Source organism: Fusarium phalaenopsidis (assembly GCF_050370095.1).
Source record: "Fusarium phalaenopsidis strain FUZ10S chromosome Unknown contig_32286, whole genome shotgun sequence".
NCBI classification, from domain to species: Eukaryota; Fungi; Ascomycota; class Sordariomycetes; order Hypocreales; family Nectriaceae; genus Fusarium; species Fusarium phalaenopsidis.
Genome location: NW_028145413.1, coordinates 1,820,129 through 1,841,956, shown reverse-complemented (window position 1 = coordinate 1,841,956; position 21,828 = coordinate 1,820,129). Strand labels below are relative to the sequence as shown.

General features: G+C 54.6%; 8 protein-coding genes across 8 annotated transcripts; 3 read left to right on the top strand and 5 right to left on the bottom strand.

Annotated features, from left to right (window-relative positions):
• Window positions 1–3,149: 3,149 nt before the first annotated feature.
• Window positions 3,150–4,316, bottom strand: LRP88_02897 (uncharacterized protein; the record flags this gene model as incomplete). Its single annotated transcript, XM_083239532.1, has 1 exon — window positions 3,150–4,316. The coding sequence occupies one exon, from the start codon at window positions 4,314–4,316 to the stop codon at window positions 3,150–3,152; it is 1,167 nt and encodes a 388-aa protein (XP_083104662.1).
• A 385-nt stretch (window positions 4,317–4,701) lies between these two features.
• Window positions 4,702–5,453, bottom strand: LRP88_02896 (MICOS complex subunit Mic12 family protein; the record flags this gene model as incomplete). The annotated part of the gene is made up of 2 exons (XM_083239531.1): window positions 4,702–5,376; window positions 5,433–5,453. 2 exons carry the CDS (start codon window positions 5,451–5,453, stop codon window positions 4,702–4,704), a joined length of 696 nt encoding a protein of 231 aa, XP_083104661.1.
• Window positions 5,454–5,932: 479 nt separating this feature from the next.
• On the top strand, window positions 5,933–6,711 carry LRP88_02895 (mitochondrial 54S ribosomal protein bL17m; the record flags this gene model as incomplete). Its single annotated transcript, XM_083239530.1, has 2 exons — window positions 5,933–6,148; window positions 6,226–6,711. 2 exons carry the CDS (start codon window positions 5,933–5,935, stop codon window positions 6,709–6,711), a joined length of 702 nt encoding a protein of 233 aa, XP_083104660.1.
• A 157-nt stretch (window positions 6,712–6,868) lies between these two features.
• Window positions 6,869–9,146, bottom strand: LRP88_02894 (rRNA-binding ribosome biosynthesis protein UTP25; the record flags this gene model as incomplete). Its single annotated transcript, XM_083239529.1, has 3 exons — window positions 6,869–8,168; window positions 8,220–8,933; window positions 9,004–9,146. The coding sequence occupies 3 exons, from the start codon at window positions 9,144–9,146 to the stop codon at window positions 6,869–6,871; spliced, it is 2,157 nt and encodes a 718-aa protein (XP_083104659.1).
• Window positions 9,147–9,544: 398 nt separating this feature from the next.
• On the top strand, window positions 9,545–10,724 carry LRP88_02893 (eukaryotic translation initiation factor 3 subunit F; the record flags this gene model as incomplete). Its single annotated transcript, XM_083239528.1, has 2 exons — window positions 9,545–9,652; window positions 9,768–10,724. 2 exons carry the CDS (start codon window positions 9,545–9,547, stop codon window positions 10,722–10,724), a joined length of 1,065 nt encoding a protein of 354 aa, XP_083104658.1.
• A 500-nt stretch (window positions 10,725–11,224) lies between these two features.
• Window positions 11,225–13,901, bottom strand: LRP88_02892 (uncharacterized protein; the record flags this gene model as incomplete). The annotated part of the gene is made up of 6 exons (XM_083239527.1): window positions 11,225–11,941; window positions 11,995–12,335; window positions 12,390–12,469; window positions 12,527–12,859; window positions 12,909–13,741; window positions 13,851–13,901. 6 exons carry the CDS (start codon window positions 13,899–13,901, stop codon window positions 11,225–11,227), a joined length of 2,355 nt encoding a protein of 784 aa, XP_083104657.1.
• A 4,252-nt stretch (window positions 13,902–18,153) lies between these two features.
• On the bottom strand, window positions 18,154–18,780 carry LRP88_02891 (cwf18 pre-mRNA splicing factor-domain-containing protein; the record flags this gene model as incomplete). Its single annotated transcript, XM_083239526.1, has 1 exon — window positions 18,154–18,780. One exon carries the CDS (start codon window positions 18,778–18,780, stop codon window positions 18,154–18,156), a length of 627 nt encoding a protein of 208 aa, XP_083104656.1.
• A 465-nt stretch (window positions 18,781–19,245) lies between these two features.
• LRP88_02890 (uncharacterized protein) lies at window positions 19,246–21,696 on the top strand (the record flags this gene model as incomplete). The annotated part of the gene is made up of 1 exon (XM_083239525.1): window positions 19,246–21,696. The coding sequence occupies one exon, from the start codon at window positions 19,246–19,248 to the stop codon at window positions 21,694–21,696; it is 2,451 nt and encodes an 816-aa protein (XP_083104655.1).
• Window positions 21,697–21,828: the final 132 nt, after the last annotated feature.

The window sequence follows — 21,828 nt, the reverse complement described above, 5'->3', positions numbered from 1 at the left end:
GTTGACGGTCGAAAAAAGACAGTTTTTTTCTTCGGTGTGGGGGAAGAGCGGCAGCAATGACACGATGCGGGCAGGGCAGGTGGCCAATTTTCAGCTCTGGCGGGAGGAGGGGCCTCTGATAGCGGAATCGCCCGGATGAATGGCGGAGAATGGATCTCTTGAACGAGATGAAACAGCGCAAGAACGACACACGACGCAATTGAGGATTTGGGAATGGGGAGAGAAGGAGGAAAGAAAACGGTGAGAGAAGAAGAGGGAGGAGGATGGTGAAAAATGAACTCCGAGGGATGGGATGGATGGATGCGACTCAGCCCAGGATCGGGATTGATTTGCAATTGCCAATGAGAGAGTCGCCATAAGCCTTCTTCAGGTTCCGTCTGCGACTTCCTTCCTTGCACATGTGCGCTCCATGGAAGGCGCGGCGGAAACGCCTTTCCGGCACAAGATCGGTCAACCTCGGGATGTCCGGCGTCCAACCAATCAGGGGTCGAGATCGCCCACCGCGCCCATGGCGCCCTCCAATCGCTGTCGCTTGCCACTGAAGGTCTCCACTGAGGAGTCCGCTGGAAAAACCGCTGCACCGGCGAGTACCGGCGCGCATCCAGGCCAGATTGGGCAATTGTGGCAGGCGAGCGAGACCCTTGAGACAGGGGATGAAAAATATGGACGGGGTTGAGATAAATAATGAGACGTTTTGTGTTGGAAACCCCTTCCTTGGCTGTCTCTCTTATTTCTGCCCCTCACGACGTGCAGGCTTTTTTTCCCTCATGCAGTAGTCAGAACCTGCCGTCCCCGCAGACCAATCACGGCCCCAGACTTTCTAATTGTTGGTGTGGTCGTGTGCCCGCCTCCTCGCCCGCTCCTCTCTCGCCTTTGTTGCCGACCGCTGCCGGTTGCCGGACGGTGGAACAGGTGGGGATGAAGGAGGACCGGACGGCATTCACGGACGGGTCGGATTCGAGCATTTCCGGAGGAGTAGGAGATGCTCTATTACGGAGCAGTTGCTTATCGAATGATCTCATTGCACGCATCTCCTCGGCCGGGAGCTGCTTACTTTATCCTCCCCGCTGTCAGACTAGGTAGGTATGTGAGACATGGGGTTTGTCGTATTCGGTTGCCGACAATGTCTTGCCTGTGAGGATGTGGCTTGCGCACAAAGTCGACATCGTTTCTTCCCAACAACTCAGGTTGGGTATTTGAAATTCCATGGCCGCCCTTGGCTGTCTATCTACACCAGAACGGTCACTGGCTTTCTCCTCTGGTCATCTCGAAGCCCTCCAATCATGGCGGGGTTGACAAGCTGACACTTTGCCACCCTCTCAGCCCTGCAGAGCGACAGTAAGCCCTCCTTGATAACCGCCAACGTGTTCAAGATGCCACCGCCCTCAGACACAGTCAGCTCGTAAGCGTCTTGTAACCGATCAAACTGCACCCTTTCATGCCCGTACCCTTCATGTACGTGTCCAAACACATGCAGCAGTGGACGGACGCGCCAGAGCTCTCGCAAAAGATGACGGCATCCAAGCCTCATAAGATCAAGATGGCCTAACGGCGGACCGTGAGTGACAAGGATATCGGTATTTTCTGGGACAGTACTTGACCAAATGTCCTCCGGCCGAGGATATTGAAAGGCCCAGTTGCCATGGCGTGGTGACAGAGGACTCCCATATATCCTCAAGCGCCGGCCGTTAGCACAGGTGATGGTTAGCATCTCGTTTTCGAGATAAGTGCAGCTCCCCCAGTCAAGCTTCGCTCTTTCTTCCGCGTCCTTTTCGGAACGATCACAGGCTTGATCGAGTAATATATCGTGGTTTCCTGCAACAACGATCTTGTGGGGATGAGGCTGGGATGAAAGCCATGATATGGTCTCCTGGAGCTCCTTGAGAGAGCCCGACTGTGTGAGGTCGCCAGCGTGTATCAACACATCGCCAGGAGGCAAGTCGAAATGGGCATTGTGCGTGTCCGATATGCACACAATCGACACCGGGTTTGCCAAGGTGTCGTAGGAGATGCGGCGGTGTGTGTAAATGTAGCGTGCTATAAACTTGCACGGGTCGGACCAGAACTCTTGCCATTTGGTCGGACGCGGTCTTTTTATCAAGGCTTCGAGGCCTGATGGCCGGCTTGAAAAGAGCATGATGTTGATGAATAGACGAAGAGTGCTTGTCTCACTTATGCAGAGTTGAGGCCGAGTACATAAGTGATTAGGCACCCATCCACCCATCTATAACAACCACGGTGTGAATCTGCCCATGCCGAATCAATAATTTGGATTCATATCACGTGTATGGGCATTGAAATATGAGTCAAAAGCCAGATACTGCCGTTTTGGCCATGCTGATGTCCAGGTGGTGCTGACCAGTTCCGCAAGTTCAACAAATTCACAGGCGACAATAACGCAGGCTACCTAACCTACCCAGGTATACCTGTGCAAGGTTTGTCAAGCGGCCGTAGTCTCAATTTCCAATCTTCACTTCAGTCGAATATCCAAGCACGTGAATCTTATGCGTCGTTCTTTCTTTTAAACCAAGCATCAGCTCCCACGTTGGTCGACGCGCGAAGCAGAGAAGTCCCCGAGTCACAGCCACAGCATCTGCATCAGCAACCCCAAAGCACAGCATTGATTCGTCTGTGGTTGGTGCTAGTAACGCGATTCAATTGAACAGATTGTTTCGATCTCTTGCTGATATCCAGTCCTACCGGAAGGAAATCTGGTCAACTTGAGCTGCTGGTCAAAGTCATGCCACTTACACAATGCATCTGGGTTGCAGATCATCGCGAAATGAGCCAAGCACAGAACTACCGTGGACATCACAAGTTAACTTCATGCATGAATATATAGGAGAGCAAACACGTTCCCTATGTCCGATAATCACAAGCACTTGCACCGGCATAATGCAGAAAATCGTCATTTCATAGCAATTACCGCCTATTATTTAGGTACCCTAGAGTAACGAATTTATATTGGGTGATTCGCAAGAGAGGACACAACACCCTCAAAAGATGTCCGCTGCGAGATCACCAAACTGTGATAGTACCAAGTCAACTCTCCATTTCTCATGCATGCTCTTTGACTAGGGCTTTTTGGGTGACAACGTCTTCTAACTCATCAGAGCCGTGATGCCGCCCTATGATGATTGGGAGGCCGGTTACGTTACGGTGCAAGATGATGATTGACCTGACTCTGTTGATTCATTCTCATTGACTCGTGATTCATCTGACTCCTGTGGCTGTTGCTGATTTTCCTGCGAGCCATTCGACTCGATAGCTTGCTCCTTGACCTGGAGATCCTCTCCCTTCTTGGAGGTCGTGTTTGTAGATTCTGGTATCTTGGACTTATCCTCACCGGCCGGTGGACTAGCTGACTCCTTCGACTCTTGTTTATCTCCCCACATGTCCGTGACACCGCACCCGTCACCCGAGCTAGTGGCGGTATCACGGCCAGCTGTGGTAGTGTTTTGCTCTTGTTCAGTATGCTTGGGGTTGCTTTGATGGCTAGTGAACTTAGGGGGTTCCTCCTGAATTGTAGGCAGGGTACCGTGGTCTGCATCGATATTATCCGTGCCGTTCTCCTGGCTAGTCGCTGTGAAGTCGTTCTGTGGAGCAGAAGACTGCTGATGAGCGATACTGGTAGGACTAGCCTGGCTAATGTTCCGACGGTTGGTTGTTTCATCGTCGTCCTGCACAGTAGGAGATTGGAAATCGTCTTGCCTACGAGATGCTTGGGGGTGACCCCCCTGATGCCTCGTCGCAAGCTCCCTCTCCCCGTTAGTACGTGTAAAGCCGGTGTCGCCAGAAGACTGTATTGGGGTCCTGTCGCGCGGGGGCATGGGGTAGTTTGTACGATCGCCACCCACACTGGAATGGTGCTCATCAATCCAGGTGTGGTTCTTGTTGATCTGTTTAGCTTGGCCCAGCATCATTTCGTAATCGTTCTCACCGTCGTCCACCCCAAGATCACCAGCTGCGCTGTTCGTTTCGTCGATGTCATCCTCGTTCTCGCTTTCGTCCTCCCTGTGCTTCTTCCTCCTCGTCGTGGTCGTGGTCGTCTTCTTCTTCTTATCCGTGGAACGCTCTTTCGTGGAATGCTTCTTGCTGCTGCTCTTCTCCTTGCTAGACTTATGGCTTGTCCTTTTCTTTCTCTGGTTGGGACCCCCCGCCAGCCACCAGATCCACGGCGGTGCCGATGGCGGCGGCTGTTGCGAGTGTCTCTTCTTCTGCTTCTTCTCCTTCTCCTCACCTCTTGCCTTGACCTCGTCCGGCTCCCTCTCCTTGGGCTGTTTCGACTTCTTGAGCTTGGTCATCTTGTCGGGCATGATGTTGTCTTGTTGAAGGGACGGGCGTTTCTCGGGGCTTTCAGAAGTATCGGAAACTATATTTGTCTGCTGCGGATGCAAAGCAGCCTCCCTGACGACGAGACTGCCCGATGTATAGTCCATGATGTGAGAAAATGACTAGAGGCCGTTATCAGCTGCCTCCCGGGCACAAACGTGATGCGATGCTGCGCCTGGCTTCGTTGGGTTGTTCATACCAAGCTTTTCACGTCGGTGGAAGCTTGGTCTCTATTTGGGTGACTCTAGGGAATGGTGGTACACAAGCAATGTACAACGAGCAACATTTTTTTCCACATGGCATCACGCCCACTCATCATCAGGCAAACCGGCTCGTCAGCAACACACACACGCACGCATGCAAACGCACCTACACCCCCCTCAGCTGCGTGTTATCCCTTTTGTCCATGGGCGTGTATCTCTCCTTGAGCACCTCCTCCACCGTCTGCTTGGGCTCGGCTTCGGGCTTGACGAAGCGCTGCTGGAGCGCCCTCTCCACGGGTGATAGCACCGGCACCGCCACGCTGCCGTCCTCCTGCGCAATGTCCACATTCTCCTTGTCCTTGCTGTGATCCAGGGCCGCGTGGGCAAACTCCTTGCTCTCAGCCTTGACCTTTTGGAAGGCACTCTTCGCGGCCGCAGCGACCTTGCCGCTGGCCTCGCCCAACTTGGCAGCCTCCTCCTTCACAATAGGCTTGATAGTAGACTCGACGCCCTCTGAAGGGTTGCCAAAGGCTCGGCTCCACAGCCGTGATGCCGTGTCCTCAAGACCCTCGCGCACCTCAACCCAGTCGGTGCGCTGCACCCAATGCACGGCGTTCATGACTTCAGTGTTCCATCGCTCCTTTGCGACCTCGACGGCGTTGGCCCGCTGGGCGGCGGCGACTTCGGACCGTGTAGGGGGCGGCAGCGGCGGGAAGGGATCGATCAGGCCCTGGATGGCGAGGGCCTGGGATCGGAGGGCCTGACCTTGTTGCTCGCGGGTGCGCTGGTGGGCGAGAACTGAGAGGTAGGCGAGGGAGAGGGTGAGGGTGACACCGCCGGTCTTGCATAGAAGTTAGCATTCAATCGCTAGTTGGTAAAATGAATTGAATCGCGTACAAAGCCGGTGGTGAAGCCCATGGTTAGAGCTTTGACTTGTGCCCGGTAGACCGAGATAGAGGATGCGGCAATTTGCGGGTTGCTCAGGTATCGCGAGACTGGCCAATTCGTTGCAAGATGGTCGATCAAGGCCTAGATGCAACGTCTCATAGCGCGCCCGAGCTCAATTGCCCCCAGGATCGCGTGCAATTAATTCCCTTGAAGGGGGATGTTGTAAGGTTTGGTGGTGGGTTGACGTAGCTTTCATTGGATCTCAGGCCCTCTGTCTCTCTTTGCCGTTCTCGGCAGACGAGACGTGCCGGCTCCGAAAATTCCAAGCCAAAAATTTCCACTGCAAACCACCAAAACGACGACGACCACCAAGAGAAGCGCCATATCGGAGGAGCCGCCCACGTGCACAACCACGACAAGTTGAAAGTCGGCCCCCGATCCTTTCGAATTGCAATCGCATTGAACCGAAGTTTACCTCTACGACCCTGCGCTTCTAGCCATCCGCTACAATGGCTGGTGGTCTCGTCAAGTACCGGCATCTGAGCCGCAACTCTTCGGCTCGTATGGCCCTGTTGCGCGGTCTCGTCACCCAGCTCGTCAAATATGAACACATCCACACCACTTATGCAAAGGCAAAGGAGGCCCAGCGCATGGCGGAGAAGCTGATTACCCTGGCCAAGAGGGACAATGAGCCCTCGCGGAGATCAGCACAGGGCATCCTATACGTACGTCGACTGGAGGGGTCATTCTTGTCGGATCAATTGCAAGGGATATGATGCTGATAGGACAATCTCCGTTGTAGACACCACATATCCTCCTCCCTAAGCTTATGGGAGAGCTAAGGAACCGATACCTCACCCGTGAGGGAGGCTACACCCGCGTCGTCCGCACAGAGTCCAAGAACACCTACGACCAGGGTGAGAGCGCCATCCTTGAGTTCGTCGACGGCCCCAAGGACTCGCGCTTCATGATGACGGCCAAGACGGTCGCGCGCGACCGCATGCTCGGCCAGGAGCACACCCCCGTCACCCGGACCAACATCAAGAAGGTGACGCAGTTCCGCGGCCAGGAGCCCTTTGAGGAGATGGTGCAAAAGTTCCTGCTCCTCAAGGTCGAGGGAGAAAATGTCGCCAGCGACGCCAAGCCCCGAGATGAGAGCAGTTTGGCAGAGGTCGAGGCCGAGAAGACGGCGGATAAGAACGCCGAGAAGGCGAGGGAGATGGCGGCGGGCATTGTGCCAGAGTCAGTCAAGAAGGCGACACAACAACCAAAGAGCTCACGAAATTGAGTTGTAGCATTTGACGAGCGGGATGAAAACTCTGTACAAAATCTGTACCAATTACTATATCATGACACATTGTGCTTTTTAATCCATTGACGAATACCTCGACAGTCTGTGTCTGAGCTCTATCAAATTACCTGCTCCAAGGACAACCAACGTCCATCTATATAAACTCAAAGGTATCACCGCGCTCCTGAATCATCTTGCCCACTCTCTTGGAGCCCACGATGCGCTCTAGCTTCATGACATCATACTTGGAAAACACGACCTTGACGCTCCCCTGACCAGGCTCAAGTCTCATGTCCTGTTCACTCTTGCTCAGGTAACTACCTGCAATCTCATTGTAGAAGATGGGATTGTCGGGCAGTCCGTAGAATATGACACGCTGCACGCCGCGGAGCTGATACCGTCTGAAATGGTGAGCTCGCTCAGTGTAGAGTAGAACACGGTGGCGGCCGTTGAGGAAGTGAGATCGGGCTCGAGATGCCTCAGGGACGTCTGCATACTCCGAGATTGCCCCAAAAGTGACATTCTCGACAGCGCTTGAGGTCGCAAAGTAGTTGCGCACACGGACAAAGTCGAGGTATGAAGGGATGAAGATGAGAGTTCCAGTAGCATCCTTTGCCCGCTTGGCCAGCGAAGGCACAATGGCCGAGGTAAAGTACTCGAACCTGGCATCAGGGTCCTTGTCAACCGAGCTAGACTGGAACCGCGAAAAGGTCTGCTTCAGCTTAACGCCAAGCTGTGACAGTGACCCGGGGTATTCAGGCTGCAGGCGGACCTTTCCAGCCCAGTTATGACAGTGCAGTCTGAGCAACTCTGAGAGCTCGGGCGTGTTGAAGGCAGACAAGACGACGGTCTGTCTAAAGTACTTTGCCCAGTCCTCCAGGTACCAGTTCCTCACACGGCTAAAGTCGCAGCCGTGGGCGTCCTTGGGCTGGAGGTTGAGGTGCTCAAAGATGAACTCGACGTGCTCCCAGTTCTGCATGAGGAGAGCATCCGCTTGATCCACAACCACCATCTCGATTGAGCTCAGGAAGTCAAAGTCAAGCTTCTTATCCTCTTCAGAGCCAATGGCCATTCGAAGACCGAGAGGACTGGCAAAGAGGATGTCCGAGTTGTAAAACTGTGAAAAGTACTTGATCGTCTTGCGGGTAAACTTCATGCCCAGACGGAACATGTCGTCATCGCTGCCCTCAAAGAGATCTCGGAAGTCAGCTGGCCTGTCATCACCAAACTTGGCCTCCTTGTCGACGTAGCCTTCTTCGAAGCGTTTGCGGTTTTCTTGCTGGTCTGGCTCGCAGAGGTCACGAATAATGTTGACAATTCGGAGACACGAGTTGCGAGTGGGGAGGAGGAAGAGCACCTTCGGACGGGTGAAGCCCTGGTCTCGAAGCTCCAGTTCCGTATCCTGTCCTTCCTTGGCCAGCTTGTAGTTATTCTTGATGACTCGATCTCGTGTCCTTGTCTGGGTTAGCAATTGGGCCCGGAGTCTTGGTGATTGGGCAACTTACTTGAAGACGTGGTTGAGGGCGTGAAGACATGTCAACTTTCGCAAAGAATCCGAGTTCCGAACGGTGCGGTCGCAGTGCAAGACGTCGCTATAGTTGAAGAGTAAGGGGCTGAACGCGCGTTGCGCAGCATCGAACTCGCCAATCTTGCGGGCTGCAGTCTCCTTGAGCTTCTGCTTGAGGCTGAGGCCGTCCAGACCGGCCATAGGTTTGGGTACCTCGGATCCTGCATCCGAGTTGGGATATGTTACGGTGGCTCTTAGGTTCTGTATCAAGGCCCTCTTGGTCGCCCACCCCCCCTTTTGTACTGCCTTGACTCTCTTTGCGACCGTGTCGTCGTCGGGATGCGCAAAGTGCGTGTCGAAGGGATCCGTTAGGTTGTCCTCATCTTCTGAATCGTCGTCGTCTCCTATTTGCTCCTCGGCGTCTTGGTCCTCAGGCTCTTCCTCGGCTCGGTCAATATCCTTCTCTTCCCCTTCTTCGCCGGCCTCCTCCTCGTCATCTGAGGACTCTTTAGGTTGTCCTTGAGCTTCCTGGTGTTCCAATTTCCGTCGCTTGGCCTTGGGCGCATTGCTTTCGGTAAAGCTCTGTAGAAGAGCCATGTATGGCTTAGAAGATGTTTGCTCATCTTCGTCATCGTCGGCGGCGTCTGAATCGACATCCTCCATCACTTCGTCTTCAGGAGCAGACTCTGCTTCGGAACCAGAACTTTCTGACCTGGGAAGAAGAGAATTAGTATAAGAATTGTTCGGAAGCATGAGAAAAGTCAAGCATTTGGTAGACTTACTCATCATTATCTGCGAGTCGAGCTCCATCGAATCGTCGATTAGGTCCAAACCGACTGGTTGCTCTTCCTCTGCCTCGGCCGCCTCTACCTCTTCCTCGACCACCACGACCTCTGAAATTGCCTCCTCTTCCACGGGAAGCCATGGTGTCTAACCAAGTGCCGAATCACCTCAAAACACAGAATGGCGCTCCGAAACTCGGCCGTTGAAACTTGCAAAAATGCGTCCGTCACGGTTGTAAAGGAAAAAAAAAGTTGTGAGGCTACCTCAGCCTTGCCATCACAAGCCACACTTTGGTGGGGTAATGTGGATCACCGTCTCGGCACACGCCACAAGCCCGGTCTTATCTCTAATCTTAGCGCGCACAACCCCAGCGCCCGTCCCGCCAAACCAACCTGCAAATCTTCAAAATTTGGACGGCATCGCGAAACTCCGGCCCGGCCTCTGATCTGAACCTCGTGGTTTAACCTCCTACCTCTCCTCTCCACCTACACCACAATCCTCCTCCTCACCCCCCGCCAGCCCCGAGATCAGTTGCCCAGTATGGCTGCTGCTACCGAGAGCTTCATCCACCTCGCGAGGCCTCTGGCGCCCAATACCGTCGGACTCCAGACTAACCTTGCCCCGCTCACGGTCAACATCCAGCCTCAGGTACGATTGCGATAACCCCTCTCGCCTCGACGCCTCGATATATGCATCCTGAACCCGTCTGGATATCCTCTACAAGGGACTGCCTTGGCTAACTGGACCTTTGTCTGTCCTCTAGGCCGTCCTCTCCATCCTCGACCACGCCGTCCGACGAGACATCCGAGACACCCAATCCACCCGAGTCATCGGCGCCCTCGTCGGCACCCGATCTGAAGATGGCACCGAAGTTGAGGTCCGCTCCTGCTTCGCCATCCCTCACACCGAGGAGGAGGACCAAGTCGAGGTCGATGTCGAGTACCAGAAGAACATGCTCGCCCTGACCCTCAAGGCCTCCCCCCGCGAGCACCTCCTCGGCTGGTACACCACCTCGCACGAGCTCAACAGCTTCAGCGCCCTCATCCAGAACTTCTTCGGCAGCCCTGACACGGGCACCTTCCCCCACCCCGCCATCCACATGACCATCTCCACCGAGCCCGGCGAGGACATCCAGACCCGATGCTACATCAGCGCCCCCGTCGCCGTCAACGCCGAGCGGGCTGCCGACAGCTGCCTCTTCATCCAGGTTCCCCACAAGGTCCTCTACGGTGATGCCGACCGAAGCGCTCTCGAGACCATTGCCAGCGCCAAGGATGCCGAGTCACGGACAGCTCCCCTCGTCTCCGACATCGAGGGCCTCGGCCGATCTATCGAGCAGACAATCAACCTCCTCGACCGGGCGAGCGAGTGGATCAACGGCGTCCTCGATGAGGATGAGGAGCCCAACAACGCTATCGGCCAGTACCTCATGAACGCCCTGTCCCTGGCCCCCAAGGTCGACCCCGAGCAGATCGAGCACGACTTCAACAACCACATCCAGGATGTCCTCATGGTCAGCTACCTGGCCAACACCATCCGCACTCAGATCGACCTTTCTCAGCGACTGGCCGTTGCCAACCTGACCAGCCCCGAGAAGGAGGGTGAGGGCAAGTCTGAGGAGAAGGGTGGCCAGCGGGGAGGCAAGCGAGGAGGACGAGGCGGCGGTCGCAGCGGAGGTCAACAGCGTGAGCCCCGGGAACCCCGCGAGCCCGCTGAGTAAAGAGGCAAGAGGGAAGAGAGGAAAGAGTCGAGTCGAGTCGAGGTTCTAGATATCGGAGCCCAGGGTAGAAGAAGGCGATGTCCCGACGACAACCACTAAAAAGTCTAGGATATCCCTCCCTGAGAGGCATGTGATATGAAGGCACGGGTTATTGTGTTACAATAAAATCATGGCGTTGCGGTAGGCTTGAGAATTAGGTATGGCACCTGGGGCCATAGAACTGAATTCAACCGTCATATAAAACTATCTTTTCCCCCAGTTCTGTCTGTCTGTCTGTCTGTATGAATGAATCAATGACCTCTACCCCCCCTGCCAAGAAGAATTATGTCAAAGTGGAATTGACTCATCTAGTAAATTGGGCCGCAGCCTACAAATTCATGTCATCCATCCTATCCACCGATAACGCCAAGATGCTAAGTATGCCGTGTACGCCTTAATGGGTCTCCCGCCTTTGAACACCATGTGATGCTTCCCCCTCCTTTTTTTGTAGTGTATGAGTATCAAATTCCAGTGGCTGGCTTCTGAGGTAGAGTCGCCGGGTTGCCGTACGTCGGCAGATGTGAGAAGGCCTGATTCGGCCCCTGTGTCATGTTGGGTCGGTTAGGGATATGTGCCGGAGGGTTGTGAGGGAGGGGCTGGGGAGGAGCCATATGTTGCGGGTTCTGTGGCATGGGGGGTGGTGGAGGTGCATGCTGAACATGGGCCACATGCGGAGAGTGATATGCTGGCATAGAGCTGCTGGACCCCTGCCTCACCATGCCATACCCGCCTCCATATGGCTGGGGCATTGGCTGTTGATAACCGCCAGGGTATGCAAGGTGAGGCGATCCGACCTGAGGGCTGCCATGATGTGATCCAGGAGCAGTAAATGGTGGCTGTGGAGGCGGGACGGGAGCCATGCCGCCTCCGGGCACAAACGACTGTGTCTTTGGGTTGAAGGCGTGGTTGCGGTTGTAGCTACCTGGGATGGGGTGCTGGCTCTTGGGGTCGTTGGGGTTGGCGTTTGCCGGAAGCTGACCAAACGCATACGGGATCCCCATGTGTCCTTGAGGCCCGCCTGGGGCAGGTCCCCTAGGCTGGGGTTGATACTGGGCTGGGGGAGCAAATCCAGGCTGCCAGGCGGGTTGCTGTGGTCCAGTTGGGGGCACAGGAGCACCGTACGTAGTCATAGGACTTCCATTAGATGGGTAGCGTGGCTGGTTGGCCTGAGGAGCATACTAAGAGGCGTTAACGCCCAAACGACGAGTCTCATCAAGTTGGGACAACATACCGGAGGCATAGCATATGGAGGATAGGGCTGGTTAGGCACCATACCCGGCATCGCGGGATACCCAGGGCCCTGCTGAGCATAGACGGGACCCATCTGGCCTTGATACGGCGCGGGTGGCGGTCCTTGGGCACCATATTGAGGGTTGGGCGGCGTCATGTACTGAGGTTGCGGTACCCAAGTCTGTTGCTGAGGGCCCCAGTAAGCTGTGTACTGATTCCTTGAGTCGAAGCTGTCGGAATCGTCACGTCGCTGCTTGCCGGTTTTGCCTCTCTTGCCTAGATTCGACTTATCTTTGGCGGACATGGAGCTGGCCCTTGACACTCCGTTATCGCCATCGTTTTCTAGACTTTAGTTAGTGCGATTCTTGGCATGATGATGCTCAATCCAATCCTTACCTGTGACATTCTCCTCTGAGCTACCGAAAATGCGTTCTCGAGCTAGCTTGTAGAGCTCTTCGCGCTCTTCTCTTGTCAACCTAGGTAGTCATGGGTTAGTTTCGATTGTAGATAGTGAATTGAATTGATTTACGCACTTTTGATTGGCAGCTGCTGGCTTATCCTTGGAGTCGCTGCCAGTCTCAGAGGTTGGCTTAGAGGGACTAGCACTTGGGCCGCCCTCACTATCCTGACCGCGTCGCATGATCTTCCTGGGCAGCACGGCCGGTGGCGGAGTGCTACTGCTGGACGTGTTGGGGTTCGGATTGATGAGTGCTAGTGACGTAGGAACTCGACAAAAAGGTGTTCTGAAAATCCGCACAGATCCAACGTGAGGCTCAAAGGAATGCGTCATATGGTAATAATCAGCCAACTTGTGGGTTAGCATCCTGCAGAATGAGTTGGACGGCGGGAGGTCCATATAGGGTTCCCTAGAAGAGGGGGTCAGTACTACTCGAGATGTGGGACGTGAGAGCGCACTTAGAATCCTGAACAAAATCGATGACTTGCTTCTCCAATCGTAGCAGGAAGAGCCGATCCTTAGGCGAGGCCATGGCTTCAAGAAGTTTTTCATCGGGCGCTTGTCTATAAATGACGTTGAGGGCATCTGAAGAGCCGCCGACACCGAGAGGGGCGCCGGGAGGCTGCTCGGACGACGAGCTCTGAGGGGTCAAAACACCCTGAACCACGACGCCTGGCGCGGGCTGGGGATGCCTACGCTCTGGGATGTCCCCAAGGGGATTGCCTCGCGCCCTGGCAGCTAGCTCGGATCCCATGCGTGAGCCGGCAAGTAGAGAGCCGCGGATGGAGAACGCATCGTCATCTTCTGCGGCGGCCTTGACGCTGGCGCTGTCGTCTGGCCTGAGAGACTCTTTCTCGTCGAGTGCAAAGGTTGTTCCCGAGGTGATGCTCTTTCCGTCCAGACTCGGAGGTTTGGTGCCAAGCTCAGAGCTGGAGTCGGCCCTCTGAGAATCGTCGGATCCGCTGTCCCTGCCAGTCACGATCGTCGGTCGCTCAGGAGCTAGGGGTCCGCTGCCGTTGACAACAAGACTGGGCGCCTTTTCTCTGAGGCTCAAGTCATTCAAGGAACCCGCGACGTTATCCACACCGCTCCTCTGCTCGACCGTATTGGCAGTAACTCGGGGCTGCGGCGAGGGCGTCTTCCCAGTTGGTGCCTTGCCTGATCGGCCATTCACAATGACGGGCGCGGTAGATGTGGGCGGCAATGTCGAGGCCATGGGGGGCTCTTTTGACGGGGTGGCTATCCGTCGCAGCGCAGGAGGCGCGGAATCTTTTGATACGGAGGCGGCAACCTGTTGCAGAGAACAAATTAGCTGTGCCAAACAAGTGACGGGATTTCCCTCCTCGAGACAGGAGAACCATGTACAGCGAGGAGAGACGGGACAGTGGGCGGCAAGCTACCTTGGCGAACGAGGGTTTTGGAAGATCAGGAGACACTTGGGCCGTGGCCATGATGGACGGCGATGGGGGCTATAAAGCCAACCCAGAGAGCGCGGTGGGTAGAAAGGCAAGAAGATATGAGACAGGCACAACGAAAGCAGCAGTCGACCAGGTGCGAGATGAGGCTGCAACTTTTTGAGGCTGCGGCTGCGGCTGCGGCGGTGACGACAAGGCGATGGATAGGAACAAGGAAAGGACAGGACGGGATCGGGAGAAAAAATCAAGAAGCAGAATCGATCGAAGAGGACCAGCAGAAGGAAAACGGAGTCTCGGTGCTCATCGTCGTGTTGTAAAAGGCATTGTTCTCCAGCTGATGGGGGGGAGGTTTCCGAGGAGGAGGGGTCGCTGGTGGTGGTACGCCGTTTTGGCTGATTCTGGCCGTGGGCTGTTGGTGCTGGTGTTGGACTGTCTGTGTTTTTTTGCAGTTCAGTTACAGTGACTGAGTGAGACGGGATCGGAATCGGGAGGTTGAGGCAACGCCCTGTGACGCCCGGGTCCCAAGGCCAGGCGAACGGCGGGAGAATGAGCACGCGGAGGGATGGTTGAGGAGGACAGGGCCGAGATGGAGGCGAGCGAAAGCGATCGATCAGGCAAACGAAAGACGAAGGAGAGGAAAAGACGCGGCGGCCAATCTGACAATGGAACCTAGGCGGCCCGGGGCGCAAGACGGGGCGATGCGATGACGGAGGATTAGTGGAAGAAGGGTTTTGGATGGAGGGGAGCAGCAGTAACAGGAGGTAACAAAGGAGGGCCCGCGCACAGTGAGAGCTAGAACCCAGGCAGGCGGGTCGAAGAAATCAGCGCCGCTCTCCCCATACAATTTTGGTGCCAGTACCGGCGGTGTTTTTTTGACCCGCCTGCCTGGGGACAGGGACGGGCGCTGCCCTGACAATGGGCGGAGCGATGACCACCCGCTGAAGATGGGACGGCCGCTGAAAGGTGGGAGTGGAGGACCGCTGAAAGAGCCTGGGCCACTAGAAAGTGCAGATTTCCAGCGGCATGCGATGGACGGCCAGTCAAAGCAAAGGGGGAGTTGACTGTGGAGGCAATTGCTGGGACCAAGAAAATGATCCTACTGTGCTCTTCTGCGTATGGCTCCAGCTGCCGCTGTCATCCAATTGCAATTACAGTGCAGGCAAATCAGTGTGTGACAATTCGCATTTGTACACTCGGGATAGACACCGACCGCTTGGTCTTTTCCATAAGCGGGCCGAAGAGAGTACAAACTCTGGGCAAGCGAAGCATCAAGAGACCAAGCAAAGGAGGAATACTCCTAAGAATACACCTCCAATATGCCCCTGTTCAGGGACTCCTGTGTGGTGCCTTCCATACATGCAGGCTCGAGACGAGAGAAAGGGTGATTATGTAACCAGTCACTTTTTGATTTTTGAGCCCGACCCTGATCCTGCAGCACTTTCGCCCAGGATCTCCCCAGGATGTTTTCTCAGCTATTGCATGATGTTGGGCACTCGAAGCGCCTCTCCAAGTGATACGACCAGACTCGTCTGCTTGCTGCCCTACTGACATCTGTCGTAATTCCTCTGGTGTCCCGGAGCACAACAAACCTTGTCGCAGCCCGTTATCCACTGTCGCGAGATGCAATCGCGGGCAGGCAACTCGCAATGGATCCCTCCTTGAAAACACATTGACAATGGGGACATGTGCTTGGGTTGGAGTTCTAGTTTCGGATCATAACTGGGAGGTGGATGAAATTCCATCCTTTCAAATGGCCTTTACAGGAACGCTTGTCTGTCATTCTGAAGGCTTCTGGTGTGTCATGGTGCTTTGGTTGATGCTTGTAATGCTTCTTGAGGCCAACAATCCTTGGCCATTCGCTTCTGCGGCCATGGCGTCAGATTCTCTCCTGCAGCAACATCATCACCCCGTCAGGACCAATTCCGTCTCAGCCTACTCGGTATAAAGATAAGGATATGTGTGTGTTCCTAGAATCGCGGACCGAGGTCATTAAGCACAGTGTGGGAATGCAGACAGAATAGCACAGACCCGCCATATCCTGACACTGGACCAAGAGAAATCTTTCTTTTCCATCAAAGATCGTGGATCATTGCTGCGAGAGATAGGGGAAGGTCCATGGGTTGGTTAAACAGTTATCCGCTGCAGCCAACCAGAGAGACGCCTGGGTTTCACACCGTCCGTTTCCTCATTCGCCAACATCTCATCACCAGGTCTGACTCTTGCTTTGATTGATCTTTGGAAGAAACGACGGCGATCACGGCGGCGAGATTGCTTGAATCCGAAGTCTTACATATGGCCTGCCATGGCTGTGAAAGTCTGCGATTGGTATCAAGTGTATGTGAAAATGAGGCGAACAACTGGCACTGCGGAGTGCAGCATGATAGCCCGTGGATGAGTGAGTACCTGGGGTGAAAGCTGGTGGTAAGTACCAGAGATCCGCCGTCATGTGATGGGTGCAGAACAAGAAGGGGAATTTCTGATGGCCCATCTTGTCTGTCTTGGTGAGAATCAACTAGTTCATTCCATCATCAACCAATGATGGTTGGTCGTGGTATGCCTGTAGATATTCTACCTGCTGTGTCAAGGAGGCCTGGCTCTTTCAGACTATGATTATCTCGCATATGCTAAACATCGCATCCTGGTAAAGGCGACTTAGCTTCTGAGATCGACAATGCCTTTAGATCAATAAGCCACTTGAAATGGCTTTATTTAGGCTCATTTGAAGGCCGAAGTAAAGAGGTAGTTCAGACTTCAGCGCATACTTTGCCTCGAGTCTTTCCGCCCCAGTGTAAGGCCACTATTGAGAAAGAAGATGAAGAAATCAACGCCAATCAAGATTTACTCATGTTAGCCTTTATGGTATTGGATGTCAAATAGCCAAGTTGATCTGCCATTATCTGCTCCTTTGGACAGCCCCAATGCGACTTGGCTCGCCCAATCACGTGATGCAGGCTACCAACATCACTGAAGAATCATCCTCAGCTCTCTGTTGCCTCACTGACCATCAACCTTTATCCCAACCATACTTGTCTCAAACGACCAGATTTTCCCCGATATTTAGTAAAGATACATCAGCCTCACTCCGATTTATTTCACTTCACCCCTGGAAAGCGATTTTCCGAGCGCAAGCCATATCACATTTGATATGTTTACTTACAGGGGACGTGGCGGACCTTCCAGGTCGACACCTACCAACGTGCAATGCCAAAAGTGTCTGAAGAGAGATATGTATTCCAGAAACGTTACAATGAGCATCTGTGCTGACCATCTTAGAACGCCACTACTCTTATGAGTGCAAGGCATCTTCCCAGGAGCGGCCATACGTGTCGCGCCCGTCGCGCTCGCAGCAATTTCGAAACCCAAAGCTAGTCCCCAAGCTTACCAATGAGACACTGAATCCTCTGGAGAAAAAGTACGTTTGATTAATGAATTCTTAAGTTCTATCTGCTCACAAAGTCTTAGGCAGGGTGTTGCGGATGAACAACTCGCCAAGGCAGAGGCTGAACGCGCCCGCAAGCGTGAGCGCGAGGAGCGTGATGATGAGTTGATCGAATCTGCTGCCAAGCGCCCGAGATCAGTTTCATCGCACTCTGTCTCAACTATTTCGACTGGCGCGTCGAGGTCGCCCTCACCTGCTAGGGAGAGGACGCGATCACCTCCACCTACCCGACGTTCGCGAAGCCCTTATTCTGATGAAGACACTGGGCCGCGCGGCGGACGCCGGGATGATAGTCGCAGTCGGAGCCGGAGTCTGAGCCGTAGTCGCAGTCGGAGCCCGCGAGTTGAGTACCAGCACAGGCGCTCTGCGTCTCGTGACAGTCGCTCCCCTGAGGACGACCGCCGAGACCGCTACCGATCTCGGGAACCTATCCCCCCTAGAGAGGACAACGGACACTCGAGGCGGCAAAGGAGGTATTCATCAGAGTCCAGGGGATCCTACGAATCTCGACCTCAACACCCTCGCGAGTCGAGGTCACCCGAGCATAGGGGACGACGATTTGAAAGACCAGATCGACGCGATACTCGGCCAGGACGGGAGAGGCAACCTCGTGGGGGTCATAATGGAAGGGGCCACGGCCGTAGGGGTCCGCCTCCGAATGAGCAGCCTCGGGAGCGCAGCTTGAGTCCCTTTAGTCGGCGGTTAGCCATGACCCAGGCTATGAACATGGGAGGAAGATAATTATTGGGTATATTGTAAAGATAGTGTAACCGTGATCGCGCAATGCGCCAGACCCCCAAAATGCAAATAAAAAGGACGAGGAAGAGCCAACGTACAGTATCATCCACCTCATGCTCCAAGCGCAGCCTCCTCTTCCCGTTCGCGACGTTCCTCCTCTGCCTCTTCCCTCTCCCTGACTCTGAGTCCTTCGACCAAGGCCACACCGTCCATGCCGGCAGCTTCGCCGTCGCCTTCAGCGCCGTCGGCCGACTTGGTCTTGGAGGCAGCCTTTTGCGCCCCCGTGATCCGATCGCGAACCAAGCGCGCGATGGCGTTGTCGGTCCGGGCGTTGAGCACCTCCATCTTCTTGTCCAGCTCTCGCTTTAGGTCCCAATTCGGCTTCTTGGGCTGCAACTTGAACAAATCGATACCCTTGTCGTCCTGCGCCTCCTCAGCAGCCTTTTGTTTGATCTCGGCCTCGACTTCGGCGGCTTGCTCCTCGAGGGTGGGCTTCTCGAGGTTGAGTGTTGGATCCTGCTCGAAGCCTAGCTTTGGGCCTCGGGTCTCCGGGTCGTAGTTGCGTCCGGAGAGGTGTAATCGAGATACATCGGGTTCTGAGGGGGGAGACGCGGCTCGCTCTGACTCTGGCGCGACGATCTCGTCGCCTGGTTGCTTTCGCTTGAGGTTCTTGAGCTTGGCGAGCCTGGCTTTTCGGTCGTCCGAGGCAGCGCTGAGGTTAAGGTGTGACGAAGACATGGCGATATTTGGTAAGCGAAGGGAATGCGCACAAGCACGGCGCAGAATCTACCGCAATTGAGGAAGCTCTAGGTTGAAGATCGTAGGTAGAGGTTGGCGGGGTGTAAAATGTAAATTCAAGGATGGATACCTCTAAAGTTGCTGCGAATACGTACCTGGAGCGCGTCAATCGAACCGCCTGTGGCAGGGCGTCTCAGAGCCGCTGCAGGGTCAAGCGCCACTATAACAGCCGGGGCTAAGCGCAACCTAACCTAAAAAAAAAAAAATGTTGGTCTGAAGCGCGACAGGAGCGACCTCGGAAACGGTCCAGTTAAGAAATTCCCGTAAACCGATAACTTCCTAGACGATAATCAACCAAACTTCCGACAGCCCGCGACAATTCAACGTCGTCCTCAGCAAACTCGCCTGGGCGATCATTATGAAGAACGGCTGACCTCGAGTTGACGCCGACTCAACTCGGGGGAAATGCAAACGGCTCTCATGTACCGCGCCTGCTTCACGAGGCGGCTCGAGTCCTCGGTGACGGCGCAGACATGGACAAGACGAGCGGCCTTCCTCGCAATACGAGTCAACCACGGGCACGACCGGTCGATATTTGCTCGGAGATATCATGCCACAGCTCAATCACCGCTCCCCGATAGCGAACCTTCAATACTTGCTCAATTGCGGCCCCGTAATGCATCTCCGAACCCCTCCGAGCCCACCCTAGTGTCCGAGGCATATTCAGAACCACCATGGAGGCCCGAACAAAGTCAAGACGACGCAGAGGCGCATGCTGAGGAGCACACGGAGGGATCGAGGAAGGAGGAGAGTCCTTCTGGGACCTCTCAAGACACAGGTTTCTTCCAGCGCAGGGCTAAAAGGGATCCGGAGAAGGCAAAGAAGCTGGCTGAAGAGCGTCGCAAAATGAAGTTGAAGCTGAAGCGGAAAAAGACGATAGCCGATCAATGGGCCTACATACGCTCTCAAACTCCCGCCTCCGAGTTGGTGGCTGTCAGATCACGGTTCAATTTCTGGAAGCGGAAAATGCTTCTGATCGAGGCACCCGCAAACCCGAGCTCGTGGCCGTGGCGAGATGACGGTAAATGGTTGTTTGAGCTGGGGAGCTTCTCGGCCATGCAGAAGGCGTGGCAGGAGCTCGATGTCGAGACTCGGAGGGAAAAGTGGCCAACAGTCATGTTGTCTACAATGCATCTTTGTCCAGAAAAGGCGGCGCAAGTCCTCGAGGCCACCTTGGATCCTCTCCCGCCTGGGTATGCCGCTTCCGATGTGGCACATTTTTGCATCACAAACTTCAAGCTTGAAGATATCAAGGTTCATCGAGACCGTGTTTCAAAAGCTGACGAGTTGCTCGAGCTGTTTGCCAAGTTGGCAGAGGACCTCCCACACGGTCATGTTCCATTCCGCCAGCATACCCTTGGCCATATTGCCAAGAACCTCCCCGTTGAGCAGGCAGCTGAGATGTACCAAATTCTACATCGTGCGGGCATCAAGATGCACTCCTATACCCTCCTGCAGTTCGCGAGCAAGCTTTCAGAAAGTCTCGCTCACAAAGAAACAGCTTTTGAGATCCTGCGTCATATCGCTGAGGGGGGCCACGACCTCAACTCTGCACCTGTGGCGAGTGTCATCACGACACTGATACACACAAAGCAAGAAGGAGAAGCGTGGACCAAGACAGAGGAAGACACCTTCTCGCCACAACGGGCAATGGAGTACTTTCTAGAAAAGGGCTTCTCTCCCAATCTGGTGAGCTTCACAGCCCTGATCGAGTCACTCTGCTCTCAGGGCGATATCGCTGAGGCTGTCAGGCTTCCGCTCCTCCTGGTAGAGAACGGAGCTGAACTTGATACTCGATGCTACACGACTGTTTTCAGAGGCGCCAAGAACAGCCTCAAGGCATCCAACGTGCGTCTTGCTCTCGATGTCGCTCGAGCGGCAAAGGTGCCCTACGTGGATGTGCTCAATAACACGCTCCACTCCATCTTTTTCTTTGCAGAGATGGAATGCCGAGAAAAGAAGTACCCGGCTCCATGGGTCCTCCCCCTATTCGGACAGATGCTCCGGATCTATGTCAAGAAGTTTGACCTGGAGCCTCTGCAATGGCTGGTGCCAGATACTCTACCCCTGATCTTAGGACAGGATAACGTGGACGGTACTGAAAAGTTCAGATCTGGTCCTCGGAGACATTGGGAGTTCAAGAGCACCATCGTGCCTGTTGTTGATGAGTTCTTTGAGACAAGCGGAGGACCTCGACAAAAACCCAACGCGCAGACTCTGGCCATTATGCTACGGGCATACATCAAGAGTCTCTACCGACCTTATGACTTGATGACATTCTACACCTTCTTCAAATCCCGTCTGGAAGAACAGGGACCCGAGAGGAACTGGGCTACCGAGGTGGTCAAGGATCAGGGGAGCGTGATACATGACACGCTGATCCTGGTGATGCTCGAGCGGAAATCTCTACAACGGCCGGCGTTGCAAGTCTTTGGTGACATGCTCCGCTCCTCTCTGTACTCGAGACCAAAGGAAGAGGACAAGGCAGCAGGGGTGAATGCTGACGAGGCACCCGTCCACCCAGCTCCCAACCTCTTCACCTTTAGCATTCTCATCCACGGATTGATAATGAGGGGGGAAAAGATGCTGGCTGAGCAGGTGCTCCAGGCCATGCGGGAACATGGCCTAGAACCAAACATTGTGACATGGAACACACTCGCCAAGGGCTACGCCTCGATGCAGAACCTGTCCCAGACGGTGGGCACGCTGCAGGACCTCGAGGCAGCCGGGTTCAAACCCGACGTGCACACGTTCAAGGCATTTGCGCGACTCCGGGATCAGACCCGGGCGCTGAAAACGATGGAGAAGATCATTGACGCCAACAAGAGGCGGATGGAGCAGGATCGAGCTCGGTAATGTTGTATAAGATAACACGGCTGGAGTTGTTGAGTCATGGGGCAGCGACACGACCTTGCTGCTGGCATTGTATCAATCACGTCATATATATCACATAGTCTCTTGGACAAATAACCCTGTACGATAGAGAGG